Genomic DNA, 17,324 nt, shown 5'->3' on the forward strand with positions numbered 1-17,324 from the left:
CTCCATTTATATACATCTGTCTAAAGAGAGCAATACAATTTCTCCCTTTGTGTTAAGAAAAAGAAAGACAAATGGGGTTATAACAACACAGGGGTGAGTAAACAATGAATGATACATTTTTGGGTGAACTAACCCTTTAAGGTTTGTTATATGCATGCATGCAGATCAGTTTAGTATTGGCTGTTCAAAGCAGTGGGTACTTTTAATGTCATTTCTGTGCCACTAGCACCACCAAATTTAATTGCTAAATACTGAATACATCCCTTGTCTGACAACAAAGAGATAGTCCTGCCCCCAACTCACACCATTGGTTGAGTCACTGTTATTGTGTTTGTACTGACAGGTCATTCAAACAAACAGAGGATTATCATAGTGCCACAGAAAGGGTGCATAGATTTCAAGAAAATGTACCTATAAATCGCTTGCTTATAATTTTCTCTGCATATTAATCTTGGATAGGATAAATTTTTACCAGACAAACGTTACATACTTCACCTTTAAAATGTCATGTGAACAACCTTACAAGAAAATCTGATTTGAGCAGAAAGTCATGTTTGGGCCACATTCAGCTGTGGTGTGAACAAATCCACAGAATACTCCAGGCAAAAGCAAAGGCATTGGTTATTTCCAGATTTTCTGATTATATATTTTATTTCCTTCAGATTCCTGTCAGTTCACTCTGGATCTCAACACAGTGACTAAAAACCTCTGTCTCTCTGAGGAGAACAGAGTGATTACCACCACTGAATCAGTCTAGCAGTATCCTCATCATCCAGACAGATTTCATTATTTTTATCAGCTGTTGTGACAAGAGAGTGTGTGTGGACGCTGCTACTGGGAGGTGGAGTGGAGCGGTCATGCTGTGTGTATATCAGTGTCATATAAGACCATCAGCAGGTTGGTCTGGTTCTGAGTGCATGTTTGGATATAATGATCAGTCCTGGGGTTTGTTCTGCTCTTTGTAATTATGAATCAGCAGTGAAACTCTGTGGCATAACAAACTAGATGATGCCATTATTCTACCAATAATTCACTCATTGTACAGCTAAAAGTGCTAAAATAAGAAATTAACCTGTTCTCACTGCCCCATTTTCTGAGCTCAGGCCTGAATTGGACATACTCAACATTAATGGCTGTAGTTCATCACCTCTTTTTATTAAAGTCTTATCTGTGGTCTGATTTGAAAGAAGACACTTGGAAGTTTGTTGCCCAGAGGTCAGAATATATTTATGTTATAAAGAAAAATAGTTATAAAAGCTAATTTAGAGAAATTGATCGGCAAATAATTTTCATAAAATATTTGTAATTTTTACTGGCCTTAAAAGGAACTAGAGACACAATGGAGCCACAAGTCTGATAATATTATTGTGGAGCGGAGGGGGGCGGGGCCGGGTCGGAATATCGCACGCCCGGTCCCAGTCGCGAGGGATAAAGGCGGCCGGTGACGATGGTTCGAGAGAGAAAGATTTACGGGCATGTCCGTCAGTGTGTGTGTTTATGTTTATGCTTTTGGTTTAAGTTTTCATTAAATATTATTTATATTGACAAGCCGGTTCTCGCCTCCTCCTTGCCCATCCTTAACAGTGTTACAATTATATTTGAAATCTGATGATGATAAAAACTGAAAATAGATTTATTAAACCTTATTTGTGCGTATTATGAAGAATGTTAGCATTAGCTTAGCTCCTTGACAGCAGCATGTAAACAATAAATATTAAACATAACATACTGCATATATCTTAGTTTTAATTATTATTGAGTGGTTATAACAGCTTCTTTTACTGATCTCATGTGGATTCCATTCATAGAATGAAGCAGAAATCAAAACATTTATAGAATATGCAGCCTATAGCAAACAGCTGGTTCAGCGGCAGATTCAGAATTCAAGTATACTCACATCAAACCTATAAAAATGCCCTTCATCAGCCTAAATGTTATTATTATGATTTACACAGTTTTTAATCCTACTATTGTAAGGGATGAGGGACACCTGTCATGTGATCTCTGATGTAATATAATCTCTTCTTCTACATTCAATATGAATCATAACTTCCCATAGCTCGTTCTGTCTTCCTGATTCCATAAAACATAAAACGGGGCGTTCGTTTCGGTGGTTCGTAACAGCTTGCTGGGGTAAATTTGTAGGAAAACTTCTGACCGGCTGGTAAACACCTTACTGTCATTGGTCCACGTCATCAGTACGTGTAACCAAGAGCTCCACCTACCTTGAGGCCGATGGCTAATTCTGTTTATGTCAAAAGATGAGTCAAAATCAGTCTACAAGAACACATCGATGTGCAGAGTTATTAGCGAGCTGGTGAAAATGTACCTATATCTGTATGAACATTCGCTTAAGAGACATTTTCCAAGACCATGTCATGTGATTTTCTTTTTAGTCTACTAAAGGAATCAAATCTTCTCAAATATTCTAAAGTGTCCATAAAGTGTCCATAAAGTTTTATGTCACGTCCTCATATTTAAATGTACTTCTAAATGTCAGAATGTTCGGAAACATGATACTGTTCCTCGGCTGTTTAGAACTTCTCTTTACCCCTGAATGAATAACGAAGAAGAGTTTTTTGAGTATATAGTATATGGAAGTATATTGAGGCCTTTAGAGTGCTTCAGGTCACATCATTTGGCAGAACTATTGAGATGAATTACATTTCTGGCTAAAGAAATTTGAAGTAAACTGTAGAGTCTGTAGAGGTAGATGTAACAGGTAGATCTGTTTACACATTTGGCAGACACTTTATGATTCAAAGCCACTTGCAATACATACAATCTATACCTTTTTTGTTATCAGAATTAGCATTAGGCTTTTGCAGTTGAGCTGCAGGAACCCTGTACAGATGTTATAAAGTTCCAGGGTCAAGTTTGGTTGTGTTTGATTAGAGTAAGAGCTAAATTTTGCAGGAATGATTTAAGCAACCCATAATTTTTTAGTTTGGCATAAAACAATAAATAAACACACAACCCAGAGAGCGTAACGGAGTTGAAAATATAGCCTAAATTATGCAATTACTTTGTAAGGGCTAGCTAGATTGGGACACAGAGGGGTTACCAGGATATCATGTTTGGGGGGGCATTTGGCTTGTTTGGGGGGGCAACATAAACAATTGAAAAAATCGGCGCAAAATTAAGCTATACTACGCACAATCTGTTTTAGTGCATATCTTTTTCTAAGCTAGGAACCCAGAGATATATTAGACTATAGGGCTTAAACTGGATTTTTGTTGTGTCAGACCTCACTCATCTGCTAGCGATGGAAAAATATGCACAAAACAATCCACTTTTAAATTGTAATTTATCATCAGATGCAGAGGCGTTTCCAGCATTGAAGGACATCCGGGGCTTAGCCCAGACAATTTTATTTTCACACTAGCAACCACTTCCCTGTAGTCCAAAGCTGGTGAGAGGGTATTCTTTGAGTTTTGCTCTGGCTGGGCCTGTTTCTACAGTTCCTAAATCTTCCACTCTAGTACTATCCTCGACATCCTCTCTCCTCCCTGAATCATCTGTGATGCAAAAGAACAGATACAGCACATAACTTATTGCAAATCAGCATCAAACAACTAATTCATCAAGTGCTACATCCTAAGTTAAAGCAATACATGAATGACTTTAGTCTAAGTTCATTGACACACTATGGCATCGAACTGTATATAATTCTCATCATCTCTATGAGAATAATTCATCTGTCAAAATCCTTTCATTAGGATCATTGAGATAAACAATGTTTCACTTTTAACTTTCTCTAAAGTAAAGTGACTTATTAATTGTTACCAGTTCCCATGCCTGATTCTGGCACAGCTGCTGCTGCTCAGTCTGTAGCTCATCTTTGCTACACTCTACAAAACCATTTAATCAAATCAAAGTTTCCTACAAACTAATATCACAAAACAAGTCACACATACATTTTATGTTAATGCTTATTGGTTATCCTTAGGGAAAACAACACATGATAAACAAGAGAAGTACGCACCAAACGGGGCATGAACCGCAGTCTCCAGCATGAGAGGCGACTGCGTTAACTCGGAGCTACCAAGCTGCGTCAATCTAAACAAGGAGGTTAGAGGCTACAACTCTCGAGGTTTAGCCTACTGTGGGTGAAAGCCAGCTAGATGATGATCTTAAGACTTTAAGGACAAAAACAAATGTGAATTCTTACCCACTGACTTCTTTCGGAAAAATCCCCAAAGCCTCATTTGCTTAATTTTTGCTGTCTTTCCTGCTAATTGCCGTTAACTCGCCACTAAGTAACGTTAGTTGATGTCAACGACTGTGCAAGCTCCTCCTCTACCTGCTGCATATTCAACAGAGAGGAAGAAACGGAGTCGCCCATAGGCTATCGACAGCAAAGGAACTTATTCTATAGGCTAGATTATGCCTATGTCTATTTTTACAGGCTGTATGCAGTATGTGCAAAGCCAAAGCACAATGAAATAAGGCAACTTATGATTTCGGGGGTTTACATAGGCTATTGTCCGGTTTCATATTTGTCAGTCAACTATTCAAAATACATTCGGGGCTACACTCAAAAACAACAGATGGACAGATTATTTCTCAAATTCTCAGGGGAGGCAGAGCTTATCCTAGGGGAGGCACTGCCTCCCCCAGCCTCCCCCTAGACACGCCCCTGTTGGGACATAGTTTGAAGTTATTTGTAAAGTGATTTTCCCATTAATTAAAGAAAATGTTTGATTTGTTTTATACAGTTATGTGTAACAGGGCTGTAGTTTGAGTTTGACAAATGCAGTTAACACAATTTGTGTAAAGATTTTGAAAGTGGAATGAGATATTAAATTGCTTGGTTAATTGTAGATTATATAAAAAATGTTCACACATATATATATAGTTCTTGCAACAAACACATGGGATTTGTGCCTCTAATGCTTTAAAGTAATGGGACACCAAAGTGTACCATATTCATGGAAGATGCAAGTTGTTGTATCTCTGTACTGTATATTCAATTTAATGTCAAATAAAGTGTCTCTGTTTGATTTACTCAGGTTTAAATTATTGTCAAGAACGCTGCTGAAATGGTTCAGCCTCTTAAGTGTTACAGTAATAGTTTTTGCAAATTTCAAAACAAAATTTGATTGCTCTCATTACAATCAACGGAGCTGTCTTGACACTGGGAGTGCGCGTTGCGGCAATGCACATTCAGATAACCATGATGCGCTGCATTCCAGTCATTGTATTTAGCTCAACAGACTACACAGACTAGATAGTGCTGCTTTTTCTCTATAATTCGGCTGCAGGTAAAATATACTGTAGGCTGCGGCACAAATGTTGACTAGAATACATTTAGGATGTTCTACCCCATATGACACAGACTTAGTGTTGGTCTACTTATTATTGGATTCATTGATCATTTTATAATTATACTTTCTTGCAAATAAATGTCTTCATTTGCACAAAACATGTTATGAGGTTTGATTGCGGCTCAATGGAGTATTCGTCTTTCTGAGGTGTCATGCGCCCCCTGGAGGAGGAGACCGTTTATGTCTCGGAAACAGTGACGAGCAACATTTGCCGCCCAGCGGTCCTACCGCCAGCGACACTGTCCATCCCAGTGAATCAGGCAGCAGTGGCTGCTCATGGAGGTTGATGCGGACTTCAGACCCATCCGGAGGGCGCCGCACCTCGTCAGGAGATCCGTCAGTCTCAAAACAGGTATCGCGAATATAAAAGAACAACAATAAGCTTAGCTCTATTACATACAGGTAGTCGGTGTTGGACGATAATGGAGCTTAATCTGTTGTTACATAACGCAGGGAGGTAATAGTGTAGCAAATCTGCGATGATATAGAAATTGTTGTGATGGGATCTTGTCTGCAGATGTGTACAAATTATGCTGTGCAAAGCAGCATCCCTTGTTGCCATGGTGACCTGCCGTCATGTTCGTGCTGAGTCAGTAGCCTACTAATAAAAACACGAGGCAAACGCTGCAACTGTAGCTTATATGGGAATTATTACATCAATACACACAACGTCTGCATTTGTCAACAGAAATGCGTTGTATAGGAGTGCAAATATGTCTGTTTTGCTTGCATCGAAGAGGAAAGACATACATTTACGTTAAGAATACTATCCACATCACTGGTGCGACTGAACTGCTTGTTCTGCTGGATCAAAAACAGACGTGAAGTGCTTATGAAGGAGTGGCTGCAGGTCAACACCATTGATTGGTTTATTATCACTGATCTTGTGCCAGATAATCAAACACTGGTCCACCTGGATGAAAACGCTGTTGCTATATTGCTCCAGCTGATATCTGCTGATGTATTGCCGTACTGTATTGGGACACCTTGCAGTCTTACATCATCTTACATTCTTGAATCAAGCATTCCTTAATTCTGTCAAACACAACGCCAATCGGAAGAGTAGAAATCTGATCTCATTCTCAACACAAACAATCAATTTCACTTTGATTATATATTACTCGTTTTGTTTAATGAACTCGTTTTGAGTTCAATACAAGTTTAAGGATACTTCACCCAAAAATGAAAATTCTGTTACTTATCTTCATGCCATCCCAGATGTGTGACTTTCTTTCTTCTGCAGAATGCAAATGAAGATTTTTAGAAGAATATTTCAGCTCTGTAGGTCCTCACAATGCAAGAGAATGGTGACCAGAACTCTGAAGCTCCAAAAATCACATAGAGGCAGAATAGACCATACGACTCCAGCAGTTAAATCTATGTATTCTGAAGTGAAATAACAGGTGTTGTGAGAAACAGATCAATATTTAAGTTCTTTTTTACTTTTTATAGAAAAGGACGGATGAGTCTAAAAACTTTTTTGTGGTAATCAATATATATATATATTGGTGCTGGTCATATAATTAGAATATCATCAAAAAGTTGATTTATTTCAGTAATTCCATAAAAAAAAGTGAAACATGGATAATGTATACATTCATTCCACACAGACTGATATATTTCAAGTGTTCATTCCTTTTAATTGATGATTGTTACGAACCCTTTTCGGTCTAGGGGAATTAGGGTGCAACATTTATAAACACTGTGCAGGTACTGGAAAGCAATCTCATCAACAAACTTAATAGAAGGTAGAAAAAAATCAATATTTATTATAAAGAATAATGGCAGAACAAATATCCCATAATAAAGTATTTTAACACAAGGAAAAGGGGAAAATGAAAAGAACTTGGAACGTGCCAAATCAAATAAATAAATAAAACAATAACCAATCTTACTAAAAGAAAATGAATACCCCTAATCTAACTCAACAATTAAACTTCACAAAACAAACCATATCAAAAGAAAATAAATCTACAGAACTAAATATCCTACTCTCACTATAACAAAAATACAAGGGATGGCACGCGTCACTAACCTAGTGTTCTAACACAATTGAAAACCTCAGTGTGGCACATGTATATCACGTGATATCTTACCTGTTCTTTTCTTTTCCCCGTTTAGTAACATCAGTTAATTTAACACGAAGAAAGAAAACAGAGAAAAGGGAACGAATGGGCCATCACATTAAGGGTCAAAGAACACAGACTTCACCATAAACATTTACCGATTAACAAATATGATACAGGGCAAACAGTCTCAACAAACGCACAAGCAGGCATCAAACAAAGAATGAATCGGGCGCTTTCCACGAAGGTGCTCCTTTTTAAACTCACATAGTCCGCCCTCATTGGTGGAGACACGCGATGTCATCAACAAGCATCTCCAAGATTGACAGGAAAACGGGCCAATTAAATACCACGCCCGCTTGCTGAAAACGAAAGTAAGAGGCAAGAAAACAGAGAGGGAAAGAGAGAAAACAAAAACAAGAATACTCCAAAACACAAGTCAAATTTATGACATGGGACGTAACAATGATTATAACTGACAACTAATGAAAAACCCCAAAATCAGTATCTCAGAAAATTAGAATATTGTGAAAAGGTCAATATTGAAGACACCGGGTGCCACACTCTAATCAGCTAATTAACTCAAAACACCTGCAAAGGCCTTTAAATGGTCTCTCAGTCTAGTTCTGTAAGCTACACAATCATGGGGAAGACTGCTGACTTGACAGCTGTCCAAAAGACGACCATTTACACCTTGCACAAGGAGGGCAAGTCACAAAAGGTCATTGCTAAAGAGGCTGGCTGTTCACAGAGTTCTGTGTCTAAGCACATTAATAGAGAGGGGAAGGAAAAGATGTGGTAGAAAAAAAGTGTACAAGCAATAGGGATAACCGCACCCTGGAGAGGATTGTGAAACAAAACCCATTCAAAAATGTGGGGGAGATTCACAAAGAGTGGACTGCAGCTGGAGTCAGTGCTTCAAGAACCACCACGCACAGACGTATGCAAGACATTGTTTTCAGCTGTCGCATTCCTTGTGTCAAGCCACTCTGTTAAAACAAGACACAGCGTCAGAACACAAAAAGGACTGGACTGCTGCTGAGTGGTCCAAAGTTATGTTCTCTGATTAAATAAATTTTGCATTTCCTTTGGAAATCAAGGTCCCAGAGTCTGGAGGAAGAGAGGAGAGGCACAGAATCCACGTTGCTTGAAGTCCAGTGTAAAGTTTCCACAGTCAATGATGGTTTGGGGTGCCATGTCATCTGCTGGTGTTGGTCCACTGTGTTTTCTGAGGTCCAAGGTCAACGCAGCCGTATACCAGGAAGTTTTAGAGCACTTCATGCTTCCTGCTGCTGACCAACTTTATGGAGATGCAGATTTCATTTTCCAACAGGACTTGGCACCTGCACACAGTGCCAAAGCTACCAGTACCTGGTTTAAGGACCATGGTATCCCTGTTCTTAATTGGCCAGCAAACTCGCCTGACCTTAACCCTATAGAAAATCTATGGGGTATTGTGAAGAGGAAGATGCGATACGCCAGACCCAACAATGCAGAAGAGCTGAAGGCCACTATCAGAGCAACCTGGGCTCTCATAACACCCGAGCAGTGCCACAGACTGATCGACTCCATGCCACGCCGCATTGCTGCTGTAATTCAGGCAAAAGGAGCCCCAACTAAGTATTGAGTGCTGTACATGCTCATACTTTTCATGTTCCTACTTTTCAGTTGGCCAACATTTCTAAAAATCTTTTTTTGTTTTGGTCTTACGTAATATTCAAATTTTCGGAGATACTGAATTTGGGATTTTCATTAGTTGTCAGTTTTAATCATCACAATTAAATGAAATAAACATTTGAAATATGTCAGTCTGTGTGTAATGAATGAATATAATATCCAAGTTTCACTTTTTGAATGGAATTACTGAAATAAATCAACTTTTTGATGATATTCTAATTATATGACCAGCACCTGTATATATATATATATATATATATATATATGTAATCATTGTGATCGAAAAGATAAGAAATATTACAGGACTGAACTGCTTGAATTTTCTTTTTTACATTTCTTTAGTTAAAAATTGCATGCTAAATAACAAATAATAATAATAAAAAACATTAATTTGATAATTTCACTGTATGCTGATGATGAATGCAGCATCATACAGTTATAACCCATGCTGTCCAACCACTTAAATGTTAATAGATTTTAGACCTTTTATAATCCTTCAAATCTACTGTGTTGTTTATGTGTCATTCATTCAGTGTTGTGCAAGCTAGTTTTCAAAACAATTGGATTGCTGCGACAGTGGTGCATGATTTTCCCCATACAACTAATTCAGCAAATACTCTCACTGTCTTAGAGGCACTTACATCGTGAATACAGTCATTAGACAGGAACACAGAACACACACACACACCTGCTAAAAAACAATCAAAACCTTCATATATATTCTAATGGTTTTAATGGTTTAAAGGGAATTGTATTGGGAGCCATGTGACGCCATGCGAGGAGCGGACGTGTAAACGGTGAGCTCTGCGCACTTTGCTAGTTTTAAATTATTTTATGTCATAAACCGGTGAGATTCGATACACCCTGCTACATATCTGTTCTTTGAAGTCAACGTGTCAAAGAATTCAAAATCCTCTGGCTCTGGAGAAATGAAAAGACACTTACGTGGCCAAGCTGATACATTAGACAGGCCCGCATACCAGGGACTCGGTTTGGACGGAGATATTAACGTCAACTGGCAAGTGTGTCTGTGATGTTGACGAAAGTTGTTGCCGACTTAGAGGATCTTGCTGTTATACATCGATCGATTACTGCGATGGAAATGAGTTGGTTTCAAGAATCGGGCACGTCGAGAGACGGATCGATTATCTGGAGTCATTGGAGAGGGAATTAGCTGTTAATCCACTTGTGACCAAGATAGACGTGGAACGCTTTTGGGAAAAACTGGAGGATTTGGAGAATCGTAATCAGCAAAACAGCGTCTGAATTGTTGGAATTTCTGAGCACGAGGAGGGCCAAGTTATGGTAAAATTCCTAGACGAGCTTTTCACATGTCTGCTCGACATAATATGCCATAAGCTGGAAATCAAGCAAGCTCACAGGGTTCCGGCTCACAGATCCGCGAAAGGCAACAGGCCCCGATCAATTCAATTAAATTTGAAACACAATCAATATTTTCTGATATGTCAAAATGTCAAATGTTAAAATAAGTGGATTGTCTCTCTCCACATGGAATGTGAATGGGTTGGGGCACCCCATAAAAAGAATGAATGTTATTTATTTTCTTAAACATAAGAAATATGATATAGTGTTTTGTCAAGAAACACATCTCTCCCCACAGGAAGCTGAAAAATGTAGGAAGATATGGGGAGGGCATTTTTCTTTAGTGCTGGCTCAAGTAAGAGCATGGGAGTCATTAAATTGATGAGTAAAGATCTACAAATCAAATGTCTCAAACAGATACAAGATAAATTAGGAAGAGTCCTTATTGTTTAAGCAGAAATTCAGGGGCAAAGATTGAGTTTGGCTAATATTTACGCATCTAAAGCTGATGATCAGGGCTTTTCTATAGATCTTGATAGGATGTTGCAAGCTGCTGGCACCCCTCATGATATAATATTGGAAGGAGACTTTAATCTTTTGATGGATTCAGTCCTTTGATCATAGTGAAGCAAAAGTGTGCAAGCCCCCTAGAGCAACAGTGACGCTTCACAGGATGTGTAAAAATCTTGGTCTTACAGATATTATGAGACTCTTAAACCCATATAGGAGGGACTATAAATGTTTTCATCAGTCCATAAGATTTATTCTAGAATCGATTTTTTTCTTTTCATTCTAGTCCCTTATTTCATCTGTTGTTGATTGTTCAATTGGAAGCATCTTAGTCTCAGATCACACCCTGGTGAGTTGCCACATACGGAGAAAATTAAATCATATAGTTGGTGCTTTTATGTATCCCTTTTGCAAAATCCTGATTTCCAACAAAGGTTAAAGCCTGAAATCAATGTTTATATGTGGGGTGGGCAAGTGGACTTCATTACATTTATCTATGATTGTGAATGTTAACATTATTAAAATTAATTGTATTCCAAAAATCAACTACCTACATTCTCTCCCTGTAGATGTCCCCCTATCTTATTTCAAGCAATTTGATAGCATAGTGAAGTCCTTCATTTGGAATGGTAAGCATCCCAGATTACATTTCAATAAGTTACATAGGCCGATTGACAAAGGTGGGCTAGACCTACTAGATTTTGTTTTATTATTATGCATTCGGTCTCAGACATTGGTCGCTCCCACTTGAGAGAGCTCCTGTCTGGTTCTGTATTGAACAGGAAGATCTTGCCTCTATTTTGCCATTGCAAAGCCTTTCTATTAACTAACCAGAGAAGTTAAGTTACACCCCGTTATCTCGCATTTGCTCGCATGGACAAAAGTGTCCAGAGTGTTTAATTCGGATAGTTATTGAAATGTTGCCTCGAGCATATGGTTAAACCCAAAATTACGTATTAATAAGTCCCTTTTCTGCTGGTCAGAGTGGATCGAGAGGGAGTTTAATACACTCAGTGACCTATATGAGAGTGGAGTGTTGAGATAATTTGAAAATATGGACCAACATTTCAGGATTCCCAGATCTCAGTTCTTTACAGCTGCGCCACCTGCTCTGTACTATTTTTAGGAGTAGCATACACCCCCCTAAAGCAGCAGATACTCTGGGAGAGGTGATTACTGATTTTGAAAAAGGTCATGAGATAACAGTGTATTACTCAGAGATTCAGGAGTCTGGGGGACGGAGCTTTAACTTCTATAAAGAGATTATGGGAGAAAGATTTAAACTTGGTACTGGAGGAGAAGTGTGGGCTAGGATTAAAAAAAACGTCAAGTCTACATCTAGAGATTCAAGGGTGCGTCTGATGCAATTTAAGGTTTTAAAGAGTGCGAAATTGCAATGCTACTGCCCGGATTAGGCAAAACTGTCTGATTCCATTCAGTTTTGCCTAATTCCGGGCAGTAGTATCGCAATTTCGCGCTATGTTCTCAGAAGTCCTTGGAAGGCGCGTATGCGCAAACCTAGTTGTCATGGCAACTGAATAAACATAACATCGCCGGGTCAATATTTACTCGTCAAGTGCAAGTCAGACAGAAACTAAAAGATGGAAAGACATTATATTTATTTTTATTAAAATTTAACGAAAGTACATTTAAATTTTCTGCGATCTACCAGCATTGCCTTTGCGATCGACGGTAGATTGCGATCGACGTATTGGGCACCCCTGCTCTAGATTGTATAGGCTTGGTCTTAAAGGCACACCCACCTGCTGGCGATGCAATTCAGAAGACAGGGACACAACCCATGTTTTTTAGGGATGTGTTAAGATACAAGAATTTTGGTTGAGGGTTCAGAGATTTATGTGTGACGTATTGGATACACAGTGTTCATTTTGCCCCAGACTCTGCAACTTAAGTGGTGGGGTGGTCATGCATTTTGGGGATAGACATTTATAAAGTTGTGTCCTAGCCGGAGTTATGGTTGACAGGCAAATAATTCTTACGGGGTGGAAGATGGCTGGGGCACCCTCATTTCGGGAGTGGTGCGGGGAGATGTGGTAGCACTTGAGGAGGACATTTTTAGAAGGTAGGGAAAATGGGATTTGTTTGATAGGAAGTGGGGTGGATATTTGGGTTTTTTGGAGGGTTCTCGGGGTGGGGCAGTGGAAAGGAATATTCAATTTTTAGTTTGATGTGTATGTGCATTCTTGTTTTTTGAAAGTATATTTTTATAGGTTTAAAATGATCAAAGTTTCATGAGTAACAACCGCATTTATTTGTGTAACTGATTCCTTTAGTATTTCATCTGCATATGCGTGTGTGTGCGCACGTGTGTGTGTGTGTGTGTGTGTGTGTGTGTGTGTGTGTGTGTGGAATAATGTACAACAACATCATAATCCAAGAAGAAAGACGCTGTTTTTACATCAGCCTTTTTCTCCCCCATAGAAACCCATTATATATCCATCTATATTGGTCTACAGGTGAAACTCGAAAAATTTGAATATCGTGCAAAAGTTCATTAATTTCAGTAATTCAACTTAAAAGGTGAAACTAATATATTATGTAGACTCATTACAAGCAAAGTAAGATATTTCAAGCCTTTATTTGATATAATTTTGATGATTATGGCTTACAGCTTATGAAAACCCCAAATTCAGAATCTCAGAAAATTAGAATATTGTGAAAAGGTTCAGTATTGTAGGCTCAAAGTGTCACACTCTGATCAGCTAAACACCTGAAAAGGGTTCCTGAGCCTTTAAATGGTCTCTCAGTCTGGTTCAGTTGAATTCACAATTATGGGGAAGACTGCTGACCTGACAGTTGTGCAGAAAACCATCATTGACACCCTCCACAAGGAGGGAAAGCCTCAAAAGGTAATTGCAAAAGAAGTTGGATGTTCTCAAAGTGCTGTATCAAAGCACATTAATAGAAAGTTAAGTGGAAGGGAAAAGTGTGGAAGAAAAAGGTGCACAAGCAGCAGGGATGACCGTAGCCTGGAGAGGATTGTCAGGAAAAGGCCATTCAAATGTGTGGGGAGCTTCACAAGGAGTGGACTGAGGCTGGAGTTACTGCATCAAGAGCCACCACACACAGACGGGTCCTGGACATGGGCTTCAAATGTCAAACATCTTACCTGGGCTAAAGAAAAAAGAACTGGTCTGTTGCTCAGTGGTCCAAAGTCCTCTTTTCTGATGAGAGCAAATTTTGCATCTCATTTAGAAACCAAGGTCCCAGAGTCTGGAGGAAGAATGGAGAGGCACACAATCCAAGATGCTTGAAGTCCAGTGTGAAGTTTCCACAGTCTGTGTTGGTTTGGGGAGCCATGTCATCGGCTGGTGTTGGTCCACTGTGCTTAATTAAGTCCAGAGTCAATGCAGCCGTCTACCGGGACATTTTAGAGCACTTCATGCTTCCTTCAGCAGACAAGCTTTATGGAGATGCTGACTTCATTTTCCAGCAGGACTTGGCACCTGCCCACACTGCCAAAAGTACCAAAATCTGGTTCAATGACCATGGTATTACTGTGCTTGATTGGCCAGCAAACTCGCCTGACCTGAACCCCATAGAGAATCTATGGGGCATTGCCAAGAGAAAGATGAGAGACATGAGACCAAACAATGCAGAAGAGCTGAAGGCCGCTATTGAAGCATCTTGGTCTTCCATAACACCTCAGCAGTGCCACAGGCTGATAGCATCCATGCCACGCCGCATTGAGGCAGTAATTAATGCAAAAGGGGCCCAAACCAAGTACTGAGTACATATGCATGATTATACTTTTCAGAGGGCCGACATTTCTGTATTTAAAATAGTTTTTTTTTTATTGATTTCATGTAATATTCTAATTTTCTGAGATTCTGAATTTGGGGTTTTCATAAGCTGTAAGCCATAATCATCAAAATTATATCAAATAAAGGCTTGAAATATCTTACTTTGCTTGTAATGAGTCTATATAATATATTAGTTTCACCTTTTAAGTTGAATTACTGAAATTAATGAACTTTTGCACGATATTCTAATTTTTCGAGTTTCACCTGTATATGATTAAATATAATTCTTCCATGAACTCATTAAGTGAATAACTGTGAGTGGAAAACATGTCTTTAATATTTTGAACTTTGAGATAACCTGTTATACATTATTTATTTCGAGATTGTGTAGATTCGTTCAGGTATTAAATAGGTCTTAAAGGGATAGTTCACCTAAAAATGAAAATTCTCTCATTATTTACTGACCAACATGACATCCCAGGTGCATGACTTAACCAGAACACATTTGAAGAAAAAATAGAAAAATATATTAGCTCAGTAGGTCCTTAAAATGCAATTAAATAGAGATTTCTCTTTTGAAGCTCCAAAAATCACAGATAGTTAGCATAAACGTCATTGAAATGACTCCAGTGGTTAAATTAATGTCTTCTAAAGCGATACGATCTCTTTGGTGCAAAAAAGATCAATATTTAAGTACTTTTTCCTCTTGCCCTTTACTCACCGAGATTTGACCAGGGTTCTTGAATCTTTAAACTATTGTGTAGAGGGTGAAATGCCCAAAATCCTTCCAATTTGTCTTTGGGGAACATTGTTCTCAAAGTACTGGATTATTTGATGAAGCATCTGTTGGCCAATCGACAATGATCCTTGCTTTAACCTGTTTAACATCTGCTGTTTCACATCGCCTTGTTATTTCAACTCGTAAAATTGTTATTAGTCTTAAATTGTTCCTGTCTCAACTTTTACTGCACATAAACAAAAAGGTAAAAAAAACTAAAAAAGAATTCACAAGGTAAAACATCATATGTGTAGTTGTAGTGTTTTTAATTTAGCAAAGGGTAAATATAATTTACAAATCACTCCTTTTTGTTTTTATTAGCATTTTTCATACTGTCACAACTTTTTTGGAATTGGGTTTGTAATTTTGATAAAATATTTTGAATGATTCATCATTATTTTCCAAAATATGCTAAAGGCACAAATATAAATGGTGGTACAATTAGCACAATACAGAAAATGTCTAAAAATACACCAGGTTTAAGTTGCATGAATTTGTTTAAAAACTTAATTGTGGAAAATAAATAAATGTTTAATGCCTTGTATTGAACAGAAGAATGCACAACTGTAAGATTCAAACCCCTTTTTGAACATTCTTTATATTTATGGAGTACAAGGAGGTTTGGCAGAAAAAAAGGAAAGAAAAAGAAAGAAAAATAATACTGTTGTTGCATTAAGCCAATATAAATAAAGGATAATATCATGTCTGACATGAAGAAAACAGTAAAGTGTAAAAAAAATTATATTTTCATTTAGTTGTGCAAGCTTACATTTTTGGTGGCATTTGCACACCCTGGCACCCATGGCTACACCACTGCTATAAAATGAACTAGGACTGCACAATTAATCAAATAAAAAAATCAAGATCAAGCTGCCACATTAACTAATTGTGAAAATTGTCGATTTCAGTATCCCACTGTGGTGTACTTCTGTAGCACAATTCATTTACACTGTTGTTGTTGTTGTTTTTGGACAACGGTGAAGTTGAAGTTGTCTTCACTTCATTTACTAATAAAATGGCAATACGTAATTCAGGAATACAGGTCTCAACTTGTTTGGGCTGGGTAGCCAACAGAATTTTTTTTTACATGCATATGTCCCAGACAAAAATAGTATTTAACGTAAATTCTTTTGAATTAAGAATTTGTAAATTAATTGGATTAACATTATCAAGTGTAAATGTGTGACCATCAGGTTGGCTGAAATATCAAATACCAAAACGTTCTCAAATCCATTCATTCCAAAACATTAAATGCAACTTTTCACTCCAAAAAGTTAAATCTGATAAAATAGTGTGTAATAAAATGAAAAGAGAATGCAAAATAGAAGCTCTGAATTTCAATAGTGGTTTCAGACAGACAGACGATAGATAGAACTATAGAAAACTGGAGGTTTTTTAATATATTCCATAAAAGGTATAAATGTAGGTTTAAATACGTTTGCAGATATACAGCATTTTCCATATAGCCATTGTCCTCTAATCCACATGCCAAATAAAACATCAACCATGAAAACAAAGAGCGCAAGCCCAGAATGGTGTTGCAAGCAACACCTCAAAATGATTTACATGATGGTTATGGATTTCGTCTGCAGATTGACGGCTATGATGATGAGTTGATTAAGGGGATAGTTAACGTAATTCTGTCACCAATTACTCACCGTCATGTTATTCCAAAGTCAAAATGGCAAAAAAGCACCAAAAAAGTATTTGTAGACGCACTCTACAGGTGAAACTCGAAAAATTAGAATATCGTGCAAAAGTTCATTAATTTCAGTAATTCAACTTAAAAGGTGAAACTAATATATTATATAGACTCATTACAAGCAAAGTAAGATATTTCAAGCCTTTATTTGATATAATTTTGATGATTATGGCTTAC

The 17,324-nt window shown here is 37.9% G+C and overlaps 1 protein-coding gene across 1 annotated transcript in view; it reads left to right on the top strand.

Annotated features, from left to right (window-relative positions):
* The first annotated feature begins 5,544 nt into the window (after positions 1-5,544).
* The window catches only part of LOC127645647 (phosphatase and actin regulator 1-like), a 67,618-nt gene continuing 55,838 nt past the window's right edge, over positions 5,545-17,324 (top strand). The window contains exon 1 of the mRNA XM_052129322.1: positions 5,545-5,679. Within this exon, the coding sequence (XP_051985282.1) occupies positions 5,604-5,679 (76 nt within the window). The 5' untranslated portion in view covers positions 5,545-5,603. The remainder of the gene's footprint in view (positions 5,680-17,324) is intronic.

This window comes from Xyrauchen texanus, chromosome 6 (genome assembly GCF_025860055.1).
Source record: "Xyrauchen texanus isolate HMW12.3.18 chromosome 6, RBS_HiC_50CHRs, whole genome shotgun sequence".
Taxonomy (NCBI): domain Eukaryota; kingdom Metazoa; phylum Chordata; class Actinopteri; order Cypriniformes; family Catostomidae; genus Xyrauchen; species Xyrauchen texanus.